This window comes from Quercus lobata, chromosome 10 (genome assembly GCF_001633185.2).
Source record: "Quercus lobata isolate SW786 chromosome 10, ValleyOak3.0 Primary Assembly, whole genome shotgun sequence".
In the NCBI taxonomy this organism is placed as follows: Eukaryota; Viridiplantae; Streptophyta; class Magnoliopsida; order Fagales; family Fagaceae; genus Quercus; species Quercus lobata.
In genome coordinates, this window is record NC_044913.1 from 46,547,055 (window position 1) to 46,574,420 (window position 27,366).

General features: G+C 35.6%; 1 protein-coding gene across 6 annotated transcripts; it reads left to right on the forward strand.

Annotated features, from left to right (window-relative positions):
• Positions 1-1,964: 1,964 nt before the first annotated feature.
• LOC115963574 (sn1-specific diacylglycerol lipase beta) lies at positions 1,965-26,740 on the forward strand. 6 transcript variants are annotated; one of them, XM_031082626.1, is made up of 14 exons: positions 1,965-2,470; positions 2,562-2,711; positions 6,748-6,884; positions 6,996-7,096; positions 10,255-10,376; positions 10,453-10,544; positions 10,810-10,915; positions 15,632-15,786; positions 17,369-17,496; positions 22,444-22,565; positions 24,659-24,756; positions 24,859-25,133; positions 25,482-25,854; positions 25,963-26,740. In XM_031082626.1, exons 1-14 carry the CDS (start codon positions 2,201-2,203, stop codon positions 26,015-26,017), a joined length of 2,184 nt encoding a protein of 727 aa, XP_030938486.1. In that variant the 5' UTR covers positions 1,965-2,200; the 3' UTR covers positions 26,018-26,740. The 6 variants fall into 6 exon arrangements, with proteins under 6 accessions (XP_030938486.1, XP_030938484.1, XP_030938485.1 ...); XM_031082624.1 differs by having other exon boundaries at positions 2,562-2,706; positions 6,665-6,884; XM_031082625.1 differs by having other exon boundaries at positions 2,562-2,706; positions 6,665-6,884; positions 22,450-22,565.
• Positions 26,741-27,366: the final 626 nt, after the last annotated feature.

Here is a 27,366-nt window from a genome sequence, read left to right on the forward strand (position 1 = left end):
TTGTAAGATCAAGAATCTCATGAAGTAGGGAACAAGTCCAAGCAAAGAAAGGGCCATGTGGCCCAATTAAGAGTGCTGAAATGAAGCAAAGTTCCAGCCTAAAAAGGTCCCCAGCAAGAGGCTTGAAAGTGGGCAACCAGCTCTTGTTCATCCCTAACCAAAAAACAACTCGAGACCCTTACAAGAGAACCAAGCCTTTGAGGATGAACCAGGGGCTGTTCCATCAGTTTTCTGCTACCCTCTGCCTGACGTGAATAGTGCCCAAGGGCTGTCATATCAGCTGAAGTCTAAAGAATGATGGAACTCCATCATCTTCCTTAAGACTGCACCTCCAGCGGGAGGGGAACTGAAACCAAATTATCCAAACTCCAACAAATTGATGCTATAAATGTTAAAAACGTTCAAGACATGATTCATGTACCAAGCCCATGAATCCTAAAGGGGAAAATTGCGAACATGTGGTTTGGAGGGCATAAAGGGATCTCTAGCGGAACCTCCTGAAGTAGGTTTAAAGCTTGACACTTAGCTTGGGGTGTTAAATCTTACTTCTTGAAGGTCCAAATCTCGGTTGTAGTATTAGGATTCGTTCTTGATACACGCCTTAATCATATTGATTCAACTCAGCCCCAGAAATCTTGGCATTAAATGCAAAGCACTTTAAAATCCTATCATTACCCAAAGAAGTAAGGCAGCCCCTAAAGTAAATCTCCTACTTCTGGCAAAAAATTTCAGGAAGATTGGTCTTGATCCATCACCTCTGATTAGTCTTGCGATTTTTGGATTTTTGTCAATTAATGCTTCTCTAAAGCTCCATTATAAAAACACAAGCAACTAACCAAAAAACAGCTAGTCACCCCCCTTTGAGACTTTAGGGATTCGTTGGCCATTTTTGCTGGTGGTTTAGCTTTCCTTAAACTCATCACTTATCATCTTTAGCCACCCCCCTCTAAGACTTTGGGGATTCGTTGGCCATTTTTGCCGGTGGTTTAGCTTTCCTTAAGCTCACCACTCATCATCTTTAGCCTACACTCATTTAATCCCAAATATTTTTCTCCCCCCTTTACACAATCACAGCTCAAAAATGTCCTCCAACTAGTCACAAACAGCCCGTTACTTACAAAAAGCTTCAATCTCAGTATTAATCCCATCCCATTCACTCAAAAATAGCTCACATTTATCTCATTCATGCCTTATAAATACACACTCATCAAAATCTTATTTTAATACTTGCTGCACTGAGGTAGGGATCTTTCTCTCCCTTCATTCCATCATATTTTTCCTCCTTTATTTGTAACTATGAAGCTTTTAATTCTTGTTTATTATTATTATGATGAAGGCCATAATGTTTTGGATACTATGAAAATTTTCCCTTATTTTGACTCAATAATAATAAGGAAAACATATGATTTTTACCATGTAACCACATTTATTAACCTGAAATTACTCTACTGCTGGAGATAATACCGTACCGCTAAAGGACTAATTTGAACTATGATGTTATAAAATGACTAATAATATAACAAACTAACAACACTAACATGTTTATTGGGCTTTATTGTTGTCTTCTTGTTAGGGTGCAGCCTCTATCTCTTACCTGGGCGGACTTACATCACACCGATAGCCTTTGGGCTTTATTTCAAGGGCCCATCGACAAGTTTTGGCTTGCCTACTTCATATTTTATTTGGAAACATCAAAATTTTCCTCTCAACACACACCTTCGTAAACAACTTTAGAACATGATTTTAGTTTTAATTTTGAAATTATGAAATCATTTTCTAAAAATAAAATTTCACAATTTAATTGAAAAATAATTTCAATTGACGTGGCGCATCTATTTCATACATACTAGTGTGGAACTGTAATATTCGACTCTCATTTAAATATTTAATTACTGAAAAGTGAATTTCAGAAAAAACAAAAAAGTCACAAAAGACAATGTGATTATTCAGTCATGTGGTGCGAACCGCAACTTCAAAGTATCCCCATGTATTAGAACTTGTAAGAAACCGCTTCCTTTCCCCATTTCAAAAAGATTCCATTTTCCATTTTCCCAGAAAACAAAATCAAATTCCCACCTGCTGTTAATTCCCAAGCCCAAGGCACCTGAGAATTTACACAGATATACGCCGCAAACAAGTCACACCCCACGTTGCCATTTTTGAATTCGATCTTGATTCTCAATTCAAAACCAAAGTCAAAATGGAAATGCGGGTGTGTAAGCCATCGCTGAAAAAGCTAAGACGGACAACCATAATATTGGGAACTTCAAACATGGTGGTGGTTCTTTTGGGTGTGTTGATCGTGATTCTTGCTCGCTCGTCTTGCGATTTCCAATACTTGGTTCCCTTTGTGGCTGTTTCTTTGGGTTCTGGGTTTAGACTCGTGGTTATGGTGCAGTGTGGACTCGCCCAATATGCCACTGCCCAGACGATTCTTGACTCTCCTTCCTCTGCCATTGTCGACAGACGGGTGTGAACTATGAACCATGAAATCTATCATGACCCAGATGAAAAAAATGTGAAATTTGTGTTTTGATTGAGTCTATTTGTTGATTGAACAGAGGAGGTATAAGACATGGATACGGTGGAGTCGGTTTGCATTGGTGATTACTGTGTTGCAGTTTGTGGGTGCAATTTATCTTGTGTTCCATGTTGCCAAACATAAATCTCAGTTTGACGATGGAAAGTTTAAGGACTGTGTTTTAGGTAAGGTGGGTTCCTTCTTCTAAAATTCTTTGTTTTTATTTATTTTCATGGCTTAAATACATTGTTGGGTCTTTAAAGTTTAGTACATGGGTTGTGAATGATTGCATTTAGTCCTTTAGAGGATGCGGCGAAACTAAAAACTGACGCGTAGGGACTAAAATCAATCACTTTTAAGTCTTTTAGGGACTAAGAGCAATTCCTTTTAAGTTTGTTAGGGACTAAAAATGATTATAGTTCCTCAAGTTTAAAGTGATCACTTTGAGTCCAGTAGATGGCATGGTCAAACTACAAACTGACATGGTATCATTCCATAAGGACTAAAAGCAATCAATTTAAGTTTATTAGGAACTAAAATCACTCACTTTATAGTTTTTTAGGGACTGAAAGCGATTCCTTTAAGTTTGTTAGGGACTATTACTTTAAATTTCAGGGACTAAAATCTCTCATGTACTAAAATTTAGAGACTAGCAATGTATTTTGGCCCCTTCTTTTATTGGGAGATTTATAACATACAACTCTCGTACTCATACTGCTTCACCTTGCTTCTGCAGTTTGTATTCTTCTAGTTATCTTTATGTTACACATACATGCCAACTAAGTCTATTTTGGTGATAATAAGTAGTTTTGATTTGACCAATATGTCTGTGTGTGTGTGTGTGTGTGTGTGTGGGCATTGTGAAGAAGGTTTATGAAATGTCGATATTATGTTGTCTAAATGTTATGGTTTTACAGTTATTTACAGAATATATGCTAATAGCTAATATTGGATATTGGAATTATATAAGCACAACTATATTAAGAGAGCACTCATTAGTTAGAAGGGGTGGTACTTATCTGAAGGGGGGCTTAGGTGCTGTCTAGCATCTTAACTTATTTAATCTCCATTCTTATATTATGGCTTCAGTGATTGATAGACTTGTAAAATTCAATGGAATCTCCTTTGCATTGGGAAGGGTGATGAGTTTAGATATAATTTGGTGAAGGGGGCTTAGGTGCTTGTGTGATTTCTATCAAGTTTCTTAGGTAAGTGGCGACGGAGTCATGGAGGTTTGTTGTGGAAAGGGATGCTTGGTTGGAGGAGGGTGGTAGCTGTAAAACAAATGTATATGAGTGGGTGGGTTGAGATTGAAGAGAATATTTCCTTAATGTGGTGTACGATGATATGTTTTCTTAATGGGATCTGTCATCTGTGGTGTGGAGAAGTGCCTTTGAGAAGTTATTTCTTTATTTATTCTCTATTGATGTGAATGAGAGGGCAACTGTTGCTAACTGTGTAGGTTGGTCAGATGTTGTGTTGCTTTGAAATTTGATGTTTTCTTTTGGCATGTTCAGGACTTTGTAATTGAGTCAACTAATGCCCTTTCTCAGCCTTCTTATAATATTCAGGTTTGTTCAGTTGAATATGGGATGTGTTGGAGACCAAGTATAAGCTGCATGTTTCAGGTGAAAAGTTTCTAAATGGGACTTTCCTGTGATAGAAGATATGAGGTTTCTTTGGAAGAGTGTTTGGCATGTAATTGCTCCAACTAAAATGGAATACTTTGGGTGGAGGGGAAACTTGAGTCATAATTTGATAGCTAATATTTATGAAAGTGAAGGATTTTTCAATTGTTTATTTTTTTAGTTGGTGTTACATGTGGCAATGTGATGGGGAAACAATAGGCCATTTCATTCTTCATTTTTGGTGGATTGGGAGCTTTAGACCTTGATTTTCTTTTCCTTTTTGGTATAATAATGGGTTATGCACTTATGCCTTGCTAGTTAGTTGATTTGCTGGCTTCTTGGAATATGTAATTTTATAGTGGAATGTGTCTTGTTGATTGGAGAGTTGTACCTTCTTGTTTGATGGAACATTCGGTTTGAGAGGAATAGGTGGGCAGTTGAAGGAAGGTAACTATCTTTTGGGAGATAAAAAGTTTGATTTCTCAATGCCTTGTTCTCTCGGGTTTCAATTCATCTATCTCATGTGACATGAGGCTCTCTTTTACATGGCATCTGGTTTGGGGATAACATTATACCCTTTGGCATCTAGATTGCTAAGAGTGTGATGCTTGGGAATTTGATTACCTGAGAATGTAATGATGGATGTTTGGTTTGACAAGATTCAAGAAAATATGAGATTCTCATATTTGACTTATTTCTAGGAACTTTTAAGGATTACTTTCTTTTTTTCCGCCAACATATCACTGTAGAAGATAAACTTGATGTATCTTAGATATTTTAATTTTTGTTGAAAACACTGATAGTACTCTCTCGAAAAACTTAAATAAAATAGAGTGGTAAAAGATAACAATAATATAACATGAATTCACATAAAAACTTTAAAACTAGGATAAACAACTTTCATTGATTAGTTTTGCAAGTATAAGTGATTATCTTTGTTGCTCCTTGACATGAGCATAACGTACTTAGCCCGTTGGGGGTGAATGCCCATGGATTAGCCGACAACTAGTTTTGGCGGTGGGGTCAGTTGTCCATAGGTTTTAGTGGCTAGAGGCGAGTCGAAATGACTCTTTTTTAGAAAGGTTCTCCATGTTATTAAAAAAAAAAAGGAAAAAGAAATATTGATTAGCTTTGAAAATATGCATAAAAACCCCTTGAATTTTGGGTCAAAATCAAACTGACCCCTTATTCTTCTAATTTGAAATTAGAAGCCCTTGAACTTTGATAAATGTCTAAATTAATCTTTTTGCTAATAATAATTCATTTTATATAAAAAATTCATTATTGAACTCATTTTCCCCTTTTTCTTCTCTCTAATCTTCATCCCCCCTCTGTTTGGAAACCAAGCACCACTTGACCACCACAAGGTCCACAACCACAAAAAAAAAAACCTAAAATTTACATGTATAGAGCTTTGGAATGGGTTGCTGTGTGGGGCCACTAATGGAGGTGGCTTAGATATTCGGTGGCAATGGGTTTTGGGTCTATTTAGGTGAGGATCTTGAACCTTCCTAGGTGGGGGTTTGATTGGGTGTGAAGAGGATGGGTTTGGTTGCAGGCATTCGGTTGTATTAGCAGTGTGGTGTTGTCAATGAATGTTTAGGATTTGGGTCTTGGTTTGAAGGTTACAAGATGAGGATGTGTTGCCTTTTGGGGTCAGTTTATTCTCAATGGAGGAGAGGTGTTATGCTTTCTTTGTGGGTTGGGCTGCTTGGGATTGAGGAAATTTATGGTTTGGATGATGAGTGTGGGTAACACGTAAATTGTGGCTGGGGCTTGGTTTAGTTGTGAAGGGGCATTGATGGCTGGGTTTCAAGTGGATTGTTTGCTTCTTGTTGTGTGCATGTGGCTGTGCAATGGTGTTGCCGCATTATTAAGGGGAACAGTAGGCTGGGATGGTGTAGCTTTGGCAAAGTTTGTGGTGGTGGTGGTTCCTGTAGGAAAAAGGAACCACCATAAGTCATGTGCTAGCATCTTCCATCCACCATCCACCCAATTCACGAAATAGTAACAAGGATTGATTTAGACATTTCCTAACATTCAGGGACTTCTTATTCAAATTAAAAGAACACGGAGTTAGTTTGAGTTTGACGTGAAGTTCAGAGGATGTTTTTGCATTTTTTTCTGTTTTTGTAATTATAGATTGATTATTTATGTGGCTTGATTGATTTGTGGAGAGAGTAAACTTTAGTTTAATGCTTTTTATTTATTTTATTTATTTATTTTTATAGATTTTAATAAATATATGGAAAAGCGTTAGATAAGGTTGGGATGAATTTTCTAGATCTATGAAATTTGTTGTTGGGGAACGTACATGTGTTAGGTTTTGGTATGATCTATGGTGTGAAGATTCTTGTTTTAAATATTTGTTGCCTGATTTGTTTAGATTGGCAATAGATAAGGGTGCTTCCATGTACTCTAGGTGAGCCGTTTGTATACTTCCTGTATGCTTAAGGTCTTTCCTTTTTTCTAGTAAAATTTCTTTGTTATTTAAACTAAATATTTCATAATGCAGGGATGATTTCAAACAGGAGCAGCTGGGGGCAAAAGTTACTGGTTTTTTTTATGATTATGGTGTGCTTTGTTGGACTAGTGCAGTGTTTTACGGGACCAGATATTCTAAAGTGGAGATCTTTTTATGCAACCCAAGATAATGCATGGAAAGCTCACTATCGGGAAGTATTCGATAATGGCATGCGTGAGGCTTTGTGCTGTCTGGGACGTGGCAAATACTTGTAGGCTTATCTGCATTTTGGTTGAGCTACGGAATTCTAATCTATATTAACTTTCTGATGTTAGTGTGTATTAAATTTTTAATCTTTTACATTTCATTCTCATCTGTTAAGGAGTATGTCAGAGGAAGATGAAATTTATTCTGTAGCAAGACTATTGGGTGACCTTGTTGCTTATCGTGCTTCAGGAACTGGGCATCTGGAACTCTTGGCAGGTTTGTTCTGAAATCATGCTGTTCCATACCATGTTATGCTTGTATGGTGTTTCATGGTTGCTACAAGTCATATCTTATATATTTTTAAGGCAGGCATCTGTGCTCCATCTATTCTTTGTACATAAAATGTGCTTTATTATTAGTGCTTCTCTATTAATTGAGTTGGCTAATTTGTGATTAGAAATTCTTTGTTACTTGAGCTTTGGTGATTTACCAGTGGTTGCCAAATTGCTGCTTGTATGAAGAGGTACACAAAAAACAGATAATATAGTGAATTGGAAAGGAAGGGAGAGAACTTTTATACCTGTGACTTTTGAACTACTTTTTATTTATTTATTTATTTATTTTTGGTGATAATCTGATAGTTGGGGTGGGATGATCTGAATCCTAGATGTCTTTATTGGAAACACTAGGAGGTGCCAATCAGTTGAGCTATAAGGCTCTTGGTGACTTCGAACTACTGTTGATTCCTATATAGTTGGTCCTTTTTTTTTTCCTTTTTCCTGTTATGCTAGGAAACCTCTGAAACAATTATGAGAGTAATCCTACGGAACCAAGAATGTGGATTCCCTCATAATTAGAAACCGTTACTCTCCTAATCTGGTGGGTCGTGTAGGTATTAGAGATGAAGAATGCAGTTTCTAGTAGTGGGCACTTTGTAAGCATTGAACATGCTATGTTTTAGGAATTACCCCAGATTGTCAGTCTTGAACTTTCGTTAGAGCTTTGGATTTGTCCTCACATCTGTCTTGAACTCCATGCATTTTTTCAGTTGTTCCTCTACAATCAAGTCTTAAGTTTCCAAGAAATGAGTAGTTAACAAGAAGAATCAATTTACAAGAGAATTAGTGGTGGATTCACTTTAAAGCTGAGACATAATTCCTGAAAATTTTCAGAAAATTATCACAATCAGTTGATACATGATAGTGTTATTCATCTACTTTTTTTATTTTATTTTTTATTTTTTATGGAATGTTAGTTGTTTGTACCGACTTTCAATACATTTGCATTAATTATTAAGTAATAAAGAATTTTATTAATGAAAGAACTCAAACCTCATAAAGTATAGAGAGGTGCTACATCCACAACATTTTCACAACAAATCATATGTGACAAGTAATTATTGGTTTTAATTTGAATCCACAACTTAAAATTACTTTTTTACCCACTCATAACAACTAATAACAACCTACCATTTAGGATTTGTTGTGAAAATGTTGTGAAAATATTGTGGACATAGCATTTCTCTAAAGTACATGAGAGTCTTGTTGAGAATTATAATCTAAGGTTTAAGAGATCCACATAATTAATGAAGGAAGCACAAGATTTCTTGGATATAACAATACTAAACTATGCAAAAGGATGGAACAAAGCAGATTTGATCTCAATAAAGATTTATTGACACCTCCAAATGTTCAAATTTTCCAGTCTCTCCAAATTGTCCACATTAGGCAATGAGAAGTTGCATTCCAAGAATGAGGCTATTCTTATGCTGATCCATTGCCAACTAGAGTAGACATCTATCACCTTCTATGGTATCACCCAATGAATCCCAAAAGCAAAAAATATAAACGACCAAAAATCTCTCATGAATGAGCAATGTAGCAAGATCCAAGGATTCATTACAACACATGCAACATCAATTGACAATGACAACATTATGCTTGATAAGATTATCCAAAGTCAGAACTTTACCCGAAGTAACTTTCTATGCAACGAATGCAACTTTCTTAGGAACATTAGCCAAGTACTCTTCCATGATAATTTTCTCATCTTAGAATCACATAAACTTTTGTTTTAAGAATGAATGCTGAACTTATCATTATGGTTCAACACTCATATCATATGATCAGTTCCACCTGTAATTGTAATATTAGAGTACTTAAAATCCATAAAAGAATCAACAACAAATTCCTATTCCTAATCATGAAAAGCTCGGATGAATCATTAATCATAGATTTTAGAAATGGGGCCCATCCTCCCCTATTGAGTTCAAGGAAAGAGAGAATAGACTCATTTTTGTTTTCAGCAAATAAAAAACAAATGAGGATTCAAATCTGCTGATTTCCACTGCTAGATTTGCACATAAAACACCAGTTTACCAAAGTAATATCTGTTTAATAAGATTATCAGCTGTCAAAGATTTTCCCAAAGCTGTTGCCCATAAGAAACAAGCAACTTTCTTTGTATTATTACTGTATCAAATATTCTCCTGTGTTGGTTTGTGGATGGTTATTTGATCATCTTCTTCCATTACAATAATTAGGCCAAATGAACCTGGAAAAAAAAGAGAGAGGAAAAGCTACTAAGGAAACCTGGTGCTAGGTACTTCATGTCAATTTAAGACGACCATGGTTCTAGAGGCCTTGTGGACAGGGTTTTTCTTCACTGGTGACCTTATGAATATTCTTTTAGGTGTGAGTTTCTAAAGAGTTTAGAGATCACCTGCTGAATCATAACTGTGGTCGAGTTTAGTTTATTTACAGTAAGAAGAGAGTATATAATATATATGCAGTGAGTTTTTCTCATTATTAGATGTGTGGTTTTGGGTTTGCATAGTTCATGGTAATTTGTGAGTGAAACACACACACACACACACACACACACACACACACACACAGTTTTGTCTGTATATTTCTTGTTTATAGGTGGCAATTTTTATTGAAATCTGTGGGTTTTTGTTTTTTTACTCTTTAATGAGATAGCTGTATTCTTAGTTTATTTTCATCTTCACAGAATTGTAATTTCTACAATACCAAATAAAAGGAGGTATTCAAATTCTTTCTCTAGTATTTAAGCTATATTTTGCTAGTGATGCTGCATTTCTCTGAAGGTAAACTAAATGGTTTTTCAATGTAATTTATTTAGTGTTTCCTTCGAAGAACATTTGGTTCAGAAAGGTTTCATTTCACTTGAGACCTTAGGAATATTTCTATAGGTCTCAGTGGCTAAAGACTTTAGAGAGGTCACCCACTGATTCTTACTGTTGATTGAGTTTAGTCTATTATGGAAGTTTGTTTTTTTCTTTTTTTCCTTTCATTATCATCAATTTTTCCTTGTTCACTTTCCATCTATGTATGTCATACCTCAAACTGGTTGTACAACATTTCATTTCACTGGCATTACGTTCCATGACATCAGAGAGCATTCCTGTCCAGGTCTAGCCTTATTGCAGAGGCATAGTCATTCCTTAAAATCACTTGATGATGTCGTTGAGGCACCTGAAGAACGCCTTAAGGAGGCTGCAGCTCTTCATAAATTTGCTGTAGCTGCTTACACGGTATTGCATTAAAATTTTATTATATCAGCCTTTTGAGTTTATCTTTTTAATTTATTGAAAGTGTTACATGGTGCAGGGTCCTTTACTTGATATTGGAAGAAATCCTTTATTTTTTCCTTGTGCATGGCTTTATAGGCAAGGGATTTTGACGCCCTGGACTCGTAACAGGTCATTAATCCATCGGGTATCTTGCTTAAATGCATTTGTGACATTATAATTTAGACATGATTAAAGAAACTGTAGGTGCTTGAGTTCATTATTTTGGTCTTTTTACTCTTTTTTTTTTTTTTTTTTTTTTTAAATTTTTTTAAAATTTTTAAAATTTTTCAGGTTTATTTATTTTTTAAATATAGAAGCATTCTTAGACCTTGATCTTTTAGAAAAATACTGTCTTGCATCTTTTGGTACTTATGATTCTATTTCTTCTTCTTAGGCGGCCCAAAATTGATGGTGACAACTGGTGGCGAGGCCATGCAGCAGCCTTTTTAAAATATGTTAATTTATCCCCAGAAGTACTTAGACATGGGCGTGTTAACCAGGTGATTTATTTTAATGGTCTTATGTTTCCATGCATGACAGCAATAGCTTAAACAGATGTGGCTTTATATCATAATTCATTTTTACACTACTTATCAAAAAAAAAAAAAAAACATTTTTACACTCAGCATTAATTCTCATTGATTTAGTTGTTATGTAAAGGACATTTCAAAGATTAAGTATTTGCCATGTCTGGGGCCATTAACGTCATTATCCATGTACATATCACATCATTCCACTTCTTAGGATTGTAGGTGAGAAATTACTTATTCAAAAAGAAAAGAAAAGAAAAATATTGCAGGTGAGGAGCATGTTCGTTCATTAAAGGGTCAAAACTCAAAAGTTAACTTTGCTGAATACAAGCTGTCATTAAGCCATTGTTTCAATCCATGCATATTAACAGAGAGCTCTTATGAAAATTTTTATGTAATCATATACTTAGTTGGTTTGCTCATAAATATTATTGTTTTTCTGTTGTTTCCTTGTTTATGTGGTCCATGGCAGATTGGGTTTGTGCTTATCCCCCCCAAAAAAAAATGGCAGACTGGGTTTGTAGATCAAACATTACTTATTTAGTGCCGTAAAATTTCTAAACTAGGGTGCAAATTTGATTTATACCAATTGTTTCTTTATGTGTATAAAACTTCAATTTAAATCTTGATTATGGGTTGCTATCTTGATTCTTGCTCGTAAATCAAGAAATAATTAAACAAGTTCCATGTTTGATATTTTATGATGATGATCAATGCAAAAAAAATTTCAAACCTGTTGAAAGGGAGGATTTAAGAAAACAATAAGAATGATATTTATTGAAAGGAGGTGCTGGAAATTCTTGATTCCCAACCCTCTTACTCTCCATTTGTTATATAGGAAAAGGTGGTTACAATAGGACAAGGAATATTCTTGAATGAGACAGCTAGGGAAACATCATCACTAGAAACTTCTAGACCCTTCTAGAAGGGTACTGCTCATTCAACAAAAGAGTACAACCCATAATATCATCTTTCTATTTCTCTTACAGACCCTAACTATCACAATAAAGATGTTCTTCCTACAAGGAATCATGGAATCAGTTTTTGATTTGTTGTTCCTTTACAACTAAGCATGGTCCGATTTTGGGGAGATTGGGAAGCCTTTGCATGGTGGCTTCTAGTATAAATGACCAGCAGAAAGGAGAGAAGTACAAAATCTAATGTTTAATTATCTCATTTTATTTTCTCATTATTTATTTCATCTTTCCCCATGAGCGTTCTTTATCCGTTAATCTTTGAATGGAACTAAAGTTGGAACAATATAGGTAAGTTCTTTAAAGGGATTAAATGATTTGTGCATCTGCCACTGTTCTGAGAGTTGTTATCTATTCCTTTGAGGCCATTGAGGCTAGGTGGAGGCCAAAGGGGAAAAATGGGTTGAAGGTGAAGCAGCATCAGAGGCCAGTCAAGGGGTGTAGAGAGTTAAGGAATTTGACATCTTTGGTTAGTTTTGAGAGATAAGGAATTTATCTGGTGGCAGGTGCTTGCAGATCAAGGTGTCTAACACTGTCTTAATGAATCTAAATCATCTAATTGATTGTCAGTGGCCTGAATAAGCAGAAGAGCTTGCAGTAGAAATGCTCTTGAAATGGCGAGGCTAATTTGTTTGCAAGAAACTAATGGAGGTAATCAATGGAGAATTGGTGAGGAGTCTATGGGGGAATAGGTTTGTTGAATGGGTGATTTTGGAAGCAGAAGGGACTGCGGGGTTATTACTGATGTGGGACAATTGGGCAATTGAAATTCTGGACTGCGTCAAAGGTTAGCACGCAATTTCTTGCAAGTTCTGGTGTCTTATAGACTAGTTTGATTGGGCTTTCTCTGATGTTTATGGCCCTAATTAGTATACTGATAGAAGATTCTCATGACAACTGGTGGGGGTGCTTGGTGGAAATTGCTAGAATATGTAGGAACCGATTTTAATGTGGTGCATTTTCCTAGTGAGAGATTGGGAGAGAGGGGGGGGGGGGTTGGGGCTGGGAGGACATACAACAACCATGTGGGGGTTCTCAGATTTTATATTGGAATTGGGTTTGGTGGATTTGCCTCTTCTGCAAATAAAGTACAACTGGTCCATTAACCAAGAGCCTCATTCCAAATCTAGGTTAGGTAGTTGTTTGCTATCGGCTGAGTGGGATGAGCACTTCCCAGATATAACCAAAATGTGTTGCCCCTGATTCTCTCTGCTCATTGTGCAATAGTGCTTGGTAATGGAGGTTTCAATGAAATCTCACTTTAAGTTTGAAAACAAGCCAAGAAACTCCTAGTTATATCTTGACAAGTAAGCTGAGAGCTTTGAAGAAGGATTAACAGAAATGGAATAAGGAGGTATTGGGAGATATGGGAATATGGGAAAAATAGGTATTAAATGAGATGTGAATCTTGGAAGGAAGAGAAGATAGTGGGACTCTCTCAATGGAGAATTGGGTTAGAAAAAATAGCTTTTAGAGGAAATCTGAAATCTCAGTGACAGAAGTTGGGGTGCTATGTGGTTAAAGGAGGGGGACAAAATCATGAAATATTTCCATTGCCTTGTGAACTCTCATCACAGGAATATTCATCAGAAGATTAGCATGTGGAGTAATCTTCCTGTAGGGAGAGTACTTGGGATACTCAGGAAGAGATATAGGATGCCATTGTATACTTTTATAAGGTGTGTATTTAGAACTGAGTCATGGAGGCCTTCGCTAGAAGGTTTATCTTTCATATTCCTAGAGAACAAAGATGTTATGTGGCTGGAGAGAGAATTACCTGTAGATGAGGCGGTAGATACAAATACGATTATACTGTTGAATGGGGACAAAGCACTGGGTCCAGGTGGTGTCGTGATTGCTTTCTTTCAAAATTTTTGGGAAGTGGTTTGTGAATACACTCAAGGGAGTTTCATGAATCCAGGTTGCTTGAGAGAAGTCTAAATGCAACATTTATTGCTCCTATTCTGAAGCTAGGAGCCTCAGACGTTAAGGATTTTAGACCCATTAGCTTAGTTGAAAGTTTATACATTTTTTTTGATAAATAAAATCATCTAAAAGCATAAAAATATAGAAGTTTGTAGGTGGAGTTGCTCGCTAATAGATTGAAGGTTGTCCAAGTGAAGCTTCTTTACCAATCTCAAAATACAATTATTAAAGGAAGGCATATTCTCGATTCAATGTTCATTGCAAATGAATGTCTTGATAGTAGATTGGAGGCTTGACTACTCAGACTGTCATGCAAGTTGGACTGGGAGAAAGCCTATGATCATGTCAATTGGCTTTTCCTACTGTATTTGCTGGAGCTGTTTGGATTTGGCAAGAAATGGAGATCATGGATAATATTTTGTCTTCACAGTTCGTTTTTTATTTTAATTTAAGTCCAGATGGTTTTTTTTTTTTGGTAGCTAGAGGGGGTTGAGGCAAGGAGGTCGTTATCTCTGTTATTATTTGTAATAGTGACAGAGGCTTTGAGTAAATATTTTTATGATAAATATACTTGAGTTTGTTATAGGCATGCTAGTTCCCTTGGAAGTATATAGTACTCGTCTGCTTCTACATGCTTCATGTTAAGCACAGAGGCAGACTTTTAAGACTAACCATCTACTGCTATCTCTGAACATATTCAAGGAAGTTAATTTGTGACTTCTAGGAATCTCCCATCAACATAATTGAGAACTCCTTAACTGCCAGATAATGCAATAGAAAATGGTCAACCAATTTCACACACACAAATATATATATATATATATATTTTTTTTTTTTTCTTCTTTTGTGCATGTTGCTATTTCTCTACTCAGTGTTTTGGAAACTGGACTAGCTGGTGGACAATTAAACCAGGAGCTGGTCTGCTTTCCTGTCTGGTTACACATTTTTATATCTAGGTCAAAACCGAATATTGAGACTTTGTCTGACGGCTGACTAGTTGAAACCTCCAAATCACGAACTGCCCAATCACGAACTGCCCGGTCATGCTTGTGAGTGTATCCTCTGGATTTTTATTGAAAAAATGTGTATATTGATAATGGCAAGATTAGAGTCTCAAATGAAGTGATAGATATGCAAGGTACTTACCATTAGACCATTTTAATATTTTGTATGGTTAGCACTAAATGTACTCTACTATAAAAATTAACATAAAATAAATGCTATGACTTGAACCCCAAACTTTATGATTATTTTGCTGCCTAACTTTCAGGCCAAAGCTTCTCCTGGTATTAATTGTGTTACTTATATAGATAAAAAACCTAGTTTTTATTTCTATTATAGTAAATTTTTTAAAGTATTTATGATGTCATGGTCAGACATTGGTTTGCTTGATTTTTTGGATTTCCAACCCTTGATCCTCTCATATTTTGAATTCATTGAATGTTCCAAGTTCTAAAACATTTCTCCTACCTCAATCAAATTTAAAAAAAGAAAAAAAAAAGAAGAGAAAGTCTTATGGAATTTCTAGGAGCACTATAATAATACGTGCACATGCATGCATATACCTACATCTGTAATTGAGAGTTTCGTGACTTTGTGGTCTTAAATGGCTGAATTTTTTTTGATGTTTGTGGTTTTCGGAATCCTGAAAGTGCCTTTTTCAGTGTCTAGTATGTCTATATTCTTTCCTTTGTTTTTAAGCATGCCATGTTCTGATTTGTTATGTTATGCTTTACCAGCAACATATAATTTCAATTTGGTTCTTTTTCTTTACCTTGTATTCCAGGCAAAATGTGAAGCTGCATACTTCATTGTGGTTCTGCATCATTTGAGATCGGTAGTAATTGCTATAAGAGGAACTGAGACTGCTGAAGATCTCATAACTGATGGTTTATGTAAGGAGTGTGCCCTTTCTGTAGATGACTTGGATGGATTGATGAAGTATCTCTCTCTCTCTTTCTCTCTCTCTCTCTCTATGTATTTTTGTGTATTTTTATGGGTGAGTGTATGATGAATCATTGCTTAGGTGATCCTTAAAAAAGCTTCAGCATTTTAACATTCCACAGTAGGTTAGTTAATGTCCTTTCTTAGAACTTGTATTGTCAAATTTCCGTCTAAGTTACATCTAGACAAAATATGGGTATGTTCTAAATTTCTAATACTTAAGGAAAAAAAAAAAAAAAAAAAAAAATCTCGCAGTGAGAGTCTGTAACTTTCTATAATGTACAATTTTACATCCTACTAAGGCTTTTAAAAAAAAAATTTTAAAATAAATCTTGTCTGAATAAGTTACTCCTTTTTAGCCGGGCCTGTTGCAATGTTTTAAAGACTGGACTTTTTAAAGAACCATGAAATGGAGAGGTTCAAGGTTTTGGGGTTGAACTGCTGCAGGTTCAACAGAGGTGATGCCATAATTAATTCAATATTATCATAATAAATTTGTAAAAATTAGTAACCTTGATTAAAAAATATCTACTGAATGGTGGGTGGGATCAGTTACTTGTAAGTTTTATTGATCATAGGCGGGCCCAAAGAACTCTTCTTTTGAAAGGTTCTCTACGCTATCCAAAAAAAAAAAAAAACTATTGAAATTTAGCTAATTTTTAAACATATTATCACAACTTGATTGAAAATTAGGGGTGTACTCCAAACTAGGGCCTCAACGCTAATGAGTTGAAACTAGGGACGTGTACTCCAATAGTTTCCACGGTCTTTGACTGTTATAGATTGTTTCTACATCCATGGAAATCGAGATTTAGCTGGGTCCACTTGCCAACATCAAACAAGGCAGATCTGAATATAAAGAAATGGGATAAAAAAATTGTAGTCAATATTGTACTTTGGTTCTGACACTAATCTACTATTGCAATTTCCATATCTGTTGATTAAAAAAAATGGTCATGGAATCTCTCAAACATTGACCCTACAAATCAGAAGTTTCAAAATTTGGATTTGTATTTCATCACATTTACATGGTCTTTGAACTTAATTCAATCTTTCAACATCTGGCAATATGAAGATCCGTTACATTTTTTACAGTCTGACTTTTAGCCTTTAGAAGAAGAGAAGAGGAGAGCAGGTCTCTTTTTTTTTTTTTTTTTTTTTTGAGATAAAGATAGAAAAGGAGAGCAGGTCTTGAATTGCAAAATAATGTTGAAGGAGACGCATTTGGAGGAAGGGGCTAGTTTCTGCTGCCAAAGCATCTTCTTTTCTTCATGCTGTGGGTTTTGCAGTTAAGTTGGTGGGACCAAAGTCAAATAATTCAAAATTCTCTAATTTGATTTATTGCATAATTGTTCTCTTCTAGATTCCTGATTTTCTGAAAATTTGTGTTAATCTGCTTAAATGGCTTTATTTGTGATTAGTTTTTGTCCAATAGGCCTGGTGTTTCCAACATAAACTTCCATAATTTAAATCCCCTCTCCGCCATTGTAACTATAAAATAAAAGCCTTTATTTGTGGTGGGTTTTTGTTCTTCTGAACAGTTCCGCTGGTTTTGAAACTTCTGCATTATTGTTTGCAGTTCAAGTGATATTGATCCTGTTGTGAAGTGCAGCGTGGACTCATCTTTCCCACACTATGGTCACTCAGGTATAGTTGAGGCTGCACAGGATCTTTTCATGCAAATTGATGGGACTGCTTTTGACCATGGTAAACTTATGACCTTTTTCCTTCAAACTTATTGAGCTTTGTTTTACTGACCATTTTAATATGAATTTTTTGAATTCTTTGAGTCATCCTGAGATTCTGACTGTTGTTTATTTCTTTGCTTCAACAAAATTACAATTTATTTTTAAATTTGGCTTATATATAAATTCATATATACTTGGGTTAGTTGTGTATATTCTCAAAATGGAAAATGGTATTAACACCAATGGAATAAAATTATTTGAAGAAAGAAAAAATTACATGTGATTAAGCTTCATTAAAGTTTCTCTTCTCATTCAAATTTGAGCTAACATGCAAAATATCTATGATGCAGGACAATAGATTCTTAAGAGGTGATTGTGTTTTTTTGGGAAATAAAAGAAGAACAATAGAAAGGGATAGGACTTAGGAATCGGCACCTAGGGTTTGCTTGAAATTAGCATCAAGTGTTAAAATAGAAAAATAGATATGACCTAGGCATCAGCACTTGGGACTGCTTGGAATAAGTACTAGTGTTGGTAAAAGTGCACTTAAGTGCAAAGAGCAATGCCCCAAGGCTCTAGCGCTTTTTGCCTGTAAAGTGAGGCGCACTCAAAGAAGCACGCTTTATTGCTTTTTTTATATTTAAAAAAAAAAAAAAAACCAAAACTGAATTAAAACTTTAGGATCTTGACATTATTGATATTAAACCATTGATTTGGCATATATTTAGTGTAACTTAATTATCAAAAAGACATAAATTTGAGCATAACTTGTCCTAACTTATCAAAAAGACATATAGTTCTTCTCTATTTTTATTTTTATTTGTTCTTGGTTTTACCTCCCCGAAACAATTACCCACCCAGCTTCTGCTTCTTCCTCTTATTCTGTTTTTTTGCTTTTGAATATCTACTTCATACCAATTACAGTACTGCTATGTCTTCATATTCTTTAGCTCATTCATGAAAAAAAAAAGTATGATATAATATATTCGTGGTAATTGTTTAGTTACTTTAGTATTTGTTGTTGAACTTAAAATACTAATTCTTAAATACTTATGGTCCATAAGTGATTAAATTATTAACTAATATTAATGATTAGTCATAGGGCATTATGGCTATTGGAGATTTAAGAATGGGTGTTACATTGAAGTACTCATGTCAGCTGATCCAAAAATTTAAAATGACTTGACTTGCAATTTTCGTGTTAAAATTGCAAAAGTAGGGCTTATATAAATGTTATATGAATTATATAAAATGTTTTATATCAATTTATATGATAATATGATTGTTTGATTGTTTCTCATTAATAATTATTTTTAAAAATTTTAAATTATTATTTTTAAATGTACACTTCACTTCAATTTGGCACACACTTGTGCTTTGTGCTTTACTCCAAGTGCGTGCCTTGTGCTTTACGCCTAGGCTCCAAGAGGCCTTTGCACCTAAGTGTGGCTCGTGCTTTTACCAACATTGATAAGTACCAATCATGATTTGAACCTAAGGATGAGCACATGATTTTGCTTGGAATTTGCACCAAGCACTGGAAGAAAATTCCTAAACCAAATATTATAAATCCATGATTAGCTGCATAAACATTGCATTTCGGGGCCTTAAAATAGTTCGCCTAAATTACATCATCGAAGGAAAGAAAATTAATTTCAATCTTAACAAGGAAAGAAAATAACTTGTAATCAATTACATTAAATGTGAGAATAGAAGAAAATTAAATCCCAAAACGTATCAACATTCATCAACATCAATTACATTCAGTCAAATAGGTCCAATAATATCAATCAACATTAATAGGTTTGATTTGGTGTCCACATCAATTCACCATACACCTTGTAACAGTGGCTTGATGAATATTGAAGCTTAGACCTTGGAAAGAGGAAAATATTACATATTTTGTATGTATGAATTTGTAACCCTTTTGATGCATTATTCTTCAAAATTTTTATGAGGGGAGAACTTAGCTTGTTCTAAAGATTTTATAATGGGAAGTGTTTTTTTTTTTTTTTTTTGATAAGTAAGGAGAGAATATTATTAATAAAAGAATAGCAAGAAAAGCACACAAAGTTCACAGTAGTGAACAAAGGAAGAAAGAAACAAAAAGACAGAAGCAGCACCTAATCTATACTAATAGAGGAAAGAAAATCCAAAAGGGTAGAACAATCCGAATAGCCCCAACAACAAGACCAATCGAAGAGGGTCCGCTGGCAATGCTCTAATAACCGAACCACCGTTTTCTCCTCATCCTTAAAAGACCTACGATTCCGTTTAGTCCAAATAGTCCACATTAAACATCCTGGAACCAAATCCCAAATATCTGAGCTATGCTTCCCAAGCCAATGATACCAGCAAAATAATAAGTTCACAATTGAACCTGGCATGACCTATTCCATCCCAAACAACCGAAGTATATAAATCCACAAAGAATGAGCTATCGGACAAAAAAGTAACAGGTAATCCACAGATTCCGCATTACAACAACACAAACAACAACGATTCGCCAAAGGGCGACCATGAAGTATAAGGTTATCCAAAGTTAGAATCTGACCATGAGCTGCTGTCCACATAAAAAAAGCCACCCTTTTAGGAACCTTAACTTTCCAAATTCCTTTCCAAGGGAAAGTGGAAGGAGCTACATTTCGAATATTATGATAAAAGGACCGAGTATCAAACTTCCCACTGCCAATTAAGATCCCAACAAAGCCTATCACGCCCTCCTTCCCTAGGAATTCGGGTTTGGATGAAATGAAAAAAGGAGTAGGAAGCCGCCAACTCCCAATCGTTGAAGTCCCTATGAAAACTTAAACTCCACACTCTGTCAATATCACCCACAGGAGGGCTTAACACCTCAGAAATACAAGCCTTCTTATTAGCTGAACACAGAAATAACTGAGGATAAAGAATTTTGAGAGAAACATCACCAGTCCACTTATCATGTCAAAAAAGAATACGAGAATCATCCCCCACCACAAAAGAGAAATGCTTAGAGAAAGTTTCTCACCCTTCACTAATACTCCGCCATAACCCACAACCACGGGCCTTACTACAAGCTTTAGTGCACCAACCCCCTTTTTTTTCCCCATATTTCATGGCAATGACCCTTCGCCACATATGCGAGGTTTCATGGCCATACCTCCAAAGCCATTTCCCTAATAGGGCCTAATTAAAAGGCACCAACTTTCGAATTCCTAAACCACCCAACTCACGCGGTAAGCAAACCTTTTCCCAAGCCACCAAAGAATATTTGAAACACTCAACTGATGAACCCCACAAAAAGTTCCTTTGGATGCATTCCAATCTAGTCACCACAGCTTTAGGGATGGTAAAAAGTGAAAGGTAACATGTTGGAAGGCTTGAAAGGGTACTCTTCAGCAAGGTGAGTCTACCACCCTTTGACAAATAAAGCCGCTTCCAGCCTGAAAGCTTCTTTTCCATCCTCTCAAGGATCAGATTCCAAATAGAGGCTGTTTTGTACGAAGTACCCAATGGCATACCCAAGTAAATCATAGGCAAACTGCTCACCCTGCATTGAAGGATATTAGCCAAATGCTGAATGTTACGCACTTCCTCAATAGGGACAATTTCACTTTTTCCCACATTCACCTTTAGACCAGTAAAAGCTTGGAAACAAGTCAAAACTAGCCTAATAGAAAGAATCTGCTCTCTAGAGGCATCACAGTACAGAATGGTATCATTAGCAAATAGGAGGTGAGAAAGCCGGATACCAGTAGAATTAACAGGACCCACATGAAAACCTTGAATGAAACCCCCTTCCTCAGTTTTCTTCAGGACACGATTTAAAACTTCCATGATCAACAGAAAGAGAAGGGGAGACAAAGGATCGCCTTGTCTGAGACCTCTAGAGCTACCAAAGAAACCAGTAGGAGATCCATTAACCGGAACTGAGAAGTGAACGGTAGAGACACAAAGTCTTTAGCCATCTCCTCCATCTATCCCCAAAGCCCATTCTCTCCAACAGATAAAACAAAGCATCCCAATTCACATGATCGTATGCTTTCTCAATGTCTAGCTTACACACCACCCCCAGAGTATGACATTTCAGTCTACTGTCTAGACATTCATTAGCAATAAGCACCGACTCCAAAATCTGTCTGCCACCAACAAAAGAATTCTGTGACTCCGAAATAAGTTTATCCAGCACCCGCCTCAATCTGTTAGCTAAAACCTTAGACAACAACTTATACACACTGCCCACTAGACTGATAGGCCTAAAATCTTTGATATTTACAGCATTATTTTTTTTGGGGATCAGAGATAAGAAAGAAGCATTTAGAGACCGTTCAAACTCTGAGCTCCTATGGAAATGATCAAAGAATATCATAACATCTACTTCCACTACACTCCAGTATTTTTGAAAAAATGCCATAGTGAAACTGTTAGGACTTGGGGCTTTATCACCCTCCATCTCATGAAGAACCTTTACCACTTCCTCCTTAGAAAAATCCCTCTCTAATTCAAGCTGCTCATCCTCCTCAGTTCTAGCAAACTCTAAACCGTCCATAGAAGGGTGCCAAGAAACTGACTCAGTGTACAACCTCTGATAAAAATGACCACCCTAGACCGGGTCCAAGTAATGTGAATGCCTGGGTTACAACCTCTGTCCAAGCAATGCGAATGCCTGGGTTGCAGATCGTAACGTTCTAATCTGAAGAAGTTCAATGTAACTGCAAAGTTTAAGCTGCTGGCATCTTTATTAATGATGATATAGGATGTCTTATATGAATTATTTTGTGATATAAGTGCTCATATTATGAGTTTTCTTATATTTTCTAGTTAAAAACCTTGTTACTCCTAAGTTTGTGAAATAGGGGTTGCTTTCATTTCATCAAGTCCTTTATAATTGTTTCACTCTGAAATTTTCTGTTTTTGACATAATTTTACCGCAAATTGCATTCTGCCTAACTACTTTTTCGCTTTGGACAACGTGATGTAAATTGAGATGCAGAGTCAAGTGGCTACCTTTCCTCATTGCTTGGAGCTAGATGTGAGTGTGATGGGTATAATGTTCGCATAGTGGGGCATTCCCTTGGAGGTTCAATTGGTGCATTGCTAGGAATCAAAGTATGGCCTTTCTTGAAAGAATGTATTTGTTTAGTTCGGCATGTATGCTAATCTTGGATGAGGATTCTCTCTATTTGCTTTTGATAATGAAAAAGGTCAATTCTTGGTGAAGATTTGATTTTTACAAATCTAAAGGTGTACTTAGTGCTAGATCATTTAAATTGAGTCACCATCAGTTATCATTCCTTATTTAGTACATTGAGATTTTAAATGACATGGCACATGACCTTTAGATTTATCAAAATTATATTTTAACCTTGAGTTGACCTTTATTACTTAAAAGCAAATGAAAAGGATTCTAATATTCTTTTTCATGACTATTATGAAATTCTAAGATTAAGAAAGACATGATGTTATTGTCTCTGTATATGTTGTTGTAAAAGTACAAGATTTGCCTCATTCACGTAATTTTCTTGACACTCCCCCCTGCAAGCTGGATCATGGAAGTCTATCATGCTGGCATATTATGAAGTTAAAAAATTATTCTTCCTTAATGTCTTACAAAAATTACCTTTTAAATTCTAATTGATTGCAAAGCTTGAAATAGGATGTTGCATTTTGCTTTATCATAACCATAATTCAGACAAAATGGCATATACATTGCTGCTTAGTTATCATGTAACATGTGTATATATATATGTGTGTGTGTATATATATATTTTAAAAAATTATTATCTTTCTCTATTATTATTATTATTTTTTAAAGATTAGAAAAGCCTACCTTTCCTAGGAGAGATGTCACCCATAACATCCCACATGCTATATGGATCATAATCTTGTACTCATCTTTTGCAGCAAACTGTCTAAATGTGACGCAGGCAGCGTCTAGCCAATTTAATTTTAATTTAATTTTATGTACTAGTTGTGGATATGTAATTTTCTGGTTTCTATTAGTCCATTGGGTCGTATTTTGGTTTTATATGAGTTTAATTATTTAGTTTGGACTTAGTAGCATAAGTCCTAGGAGTTTAGTAGTAAAAGCCCACAGAGTCCACGTCGAGCTCTTTTTAGGAGTTTTGAGAAGTCCATGTTCCACTTGGATGAGGTATTAGTCAATTTATTTATATGGATTTAATAGTTTCTATTGAAGGAGAAGAATAAGATTTCTATTTTTTCTGAAGCTATGGAGCTTTTTTTGAGGCCCTTGTGATACAACCTGCTCCGAGGCATGATGCCAGGGAAATCCTAGGTGTGATGCCTAGAAGTTTATTTTTTTTCTAATCCTTGCTTAAATTCCTAGAATCCTGAAAACCTTGCAAACACACATTGGTTTGTCACCTTTTAAACCCATAAATCCAAAACTTCAAAACCCTAAACCATCCATTTATCAAATAGCCCCAAGTACTCCATAAAGACCCAAAACCTAGTGTACCTCTTAAGACAATAAATTGCTTTCTTCAACATGCAAACCTTGTTTAGTTTGCCTTCCTCTAAGCACATAACTAGGTAACAAGTATTCTTAATATCTAATTAATATTCAGGCCACTCTATAAATAATACTCAAACAGAATTGAGTCTTGCCATAGGAGAAAATGCTTAAAATTAATCCACACCAAACATATGAGTATTGCTCCTAGTGACTAAACAACCTTTTTGGTGCTCAATGGTACTATTAGGATAATTTGTGCTAATATGACCTGTGGCACTCAACTGTGTTTGCTTGGAATTGGACAAGTTAGTTTCCAATTATCATTCATACATTGGAGTCTTTGACCTAACTGAAGGTGAGGCTTGCACATAAGAACAAGGAATGGAAATAGAGGAGAAAATACAAATGAATGGATGGAAAATATGTTACAAGTGATAAGAATGATAAAAGTTATGAATAGGATGACAAACACAAGATTAGATATCAAAAGGTCTAGGCTCTGTAGCAGCTGGCGATGGAAGAATTCTTGATATCCATTGTTAAGGAAAATGATTGGATGCTCCCACTTTGTTATATAAGATCAATCAAAAGTCTATACTACTTAGACATTCAATCAGACAAGGGCTAATATTAATGTTTTTTCCCCCTTCTCTTTTTCTGAACTTGTTCTGATTGCTTTGAAATCTTTTTTTGTTTGTCTAAATATCCTATCTTTTGTGCACAGCTTTATAGCCGATACCCAAATTTACATGTCTATGCGTATGGGCCCCTTCCGTGTGTGGATTCAGTTGTTGCAAATGCTTGTTCAGACTTTGTTACAAGGTACATATAATTCCTACACCATGCCGCTCATAGTTTCAAGGCAAGTGATTCTATTGTTGTAGGTTTTTCTCAGTATGTTTTAAGTCTTTGAACCTTCTGCAGCACTGTATGCAACAATGAATTTTCAGCTCACCTTTCAATTGGATCCATCCTGAGGCTTCGTGCAGCTGCAATTACAGCACTGTCGCAAGATAACAAGACTGACACCACCATGATTTTTCAACTTGCACGCCGATTTTTGTATGTGAGCAACTATCAGAGAAACAGGACTGAGGTAAAAGATCCTGCTTCAGATTTTTATTCTGGGGCCATCACAGCTGAAGATTTCAACCACCACATCAATGGAAGTCAGATTCAGAATCAGAATGATTCTCCAGGTATCCCTGTTTTATTTCTAATATGATACTCCCTCTATCTCATTATATTTGTCCAATTTAAAAAAATCAATTTTTTTAAGGGACCATCATTTAATATTGTCTCTTGAAGGAAAATATATTCAATTTTTTCAAAATTCTCTATATTTTGATGCAGCCAAAAATGGAATACTTCACAAATAAAATGGGATGGGGGGAGGGTTTTTTTTGGTTATTTTTTATTTTATGCTGTAAGATTCATAATTATTACTTTTGCCATCAATTACTGGGATCATATAGCATTCATGGGTGTACCTATTGTAACTAGGGAGCATAATCTTTTTATTTGAGCAATTCCCACTTCCACTGCAGTAAGCGAGGGACAGCATCAAGGGTTTTCCCTCTGGAATGAGGCTGACAATAATGATTCTATTATTGAAATCGATGATGGTGAATTCACCAATCCTATTGCAACCACTGTAAATACACGTGATGACCCCATATCTCAGTTTATGGAAACCGTCCCAAGATCTGAAAATGGGTCAGCTGGGGATCCCCCCGAATTGTATCTGCCAGGCCTTATAATTCACATGGTACCACAGCAAAGAAGCTCACATACGTCTCTGTGGAAATGCTGTACTGTGCTAGAGAAGGCACAAAGTTATAAAGCTTACATAGCAAACAGAGAAAGCTTCAAAGATATTATTGTGTCACCATCTATGTTTCTTGACCATCTCCCTTGGAGGTAATACTAGTGAATTCTTGGATACTTTAGTATAATCTCTGTACATAATATGAAATGTCTGAGAAGTTGGTCTGATACCATGTACTCAACTGAATTAATACTTTTCAGATGTCATTATGCAATACAAAAAGTATTGGAAGCTCAAGGTGCCCAAGCTGTCTGAATCTCATTCTGTTTAAGTGTAAGTCAATTTGGAAACTTCAGCATATATTTGACAGAGCAGAATTCCCCCCCCCCCCCTTCTGTGGTTTGGGGATGGTGTTGCATGTCTGAAACCTAGATATGTGGATAAATGAACGAAACTAGTTCAGAAATGGCATCTCCTGTGATTACTTGACAGTTGACACTCAACTACCGAAAAAAAGGGGGCATTCCTTATGTTATTCTTGTACATGCCTATAGTTGGTCAACAATCTGTAATTCCAAAGTTTTCAAAAGGTTGCAATTGTGACCTTTTAGAATTAATTTGTAGAAACATCTTCCACATGCCTAAGTTCTTGAAGCTGTGCCACCACAATCAACCCTAGACCCTGCAGGCAGGCTCTGCTAGTAGTTAAATTCAATGGTGTTAGGGAGCACATTTTCATGGGTTTCATAGTTGGCTGCGATTACAGCTGCAGCATCCAATCTTCCCTATTGGTCGAATATCAATTTTCATGTTTTCAATTACTAAATTGAAAGCTATGGAGCTTCATTGCGGTAGGTTATTAGTACCTGATTTGAAATACGATTCTGCAAAGAAAATCTTAAAGCAAAAGTGCAATAGTTGGATTAATTCCTCTATGAAATTTTGGCTGGTGAGTTGTGACACATTTTGTGCTTTTTTGTTAAACTGGTAGGATTTGTCCCAATTATCTGTATAATGTGTAAATTCTCCTTTCTGAAATGATAGTCAAGTTTTCCCATGTAAGTGAGATGTGGTTGATTTTCTTGGTAGATGTTTGGATCATAGAGCTCATATTTTTCTGCTAGTGATATATTACTTCATAATATATCTTGGACTGCAAATGTTAACTTGATAAGAAAATAAAGGAGGCATTTAAGTAGATAGCCTGCTACCCTTTTTAAATATTAATTCTATCGGGCATGCTCTTTAAGAATTTAAGTTTTAATTCTATTAGGATGAAATTCTGAGGACAGGTTAATTAGGAATAATGTATCAATTGTTGTCTGAAACTCACAATACTATGATTCTCCAATCCAATAGCACTCTGATGGATTTTTTCAACATATTACGTCATATTAAAAAAAAAAAAAGAAGGTAGTGATTCAATTTTCTACCTTCTGTTTCTAGTTACATATAAAAATTTGCATACTGAATTTCAATTTGTTTCAGATCTGCCATCGGTCTTATGTCAAATAAAATTATATAAAAAGTTGCTTTTTAAATATCAATATGTTTCAAATCTGCTATCAGTTTTGCCACATGGAAAATTATTAGATGTATGTTTTAAAGAGAATTGATTTCCCTTCTTGGCCTCAATTTTAAAAGTTGAATTGACATTACATGCC

Coding starts and splice junctions, on each gene's coding strand:
- LOC115963574 (XM_031082624.1), top strand. CDS start 2,201: ATGGAAATGCGGGTGTGTAAGCCATCGCTGAAAAAGCTAAGACGGACA. Junction 15,787..17,368: donor GACTTGGATGGATTGATGAA/GTATCTCTCTCT, acceptor TATTGTTTGCAG/TTCAAGTGATATTGATCCTG. Junction 24,757..24,858: donor TGTTCAGACTTTGTTACAAG/GTACATATAATT, acceptor AACCTTCTGCAG/CACTGTATGCAACAATGAAT.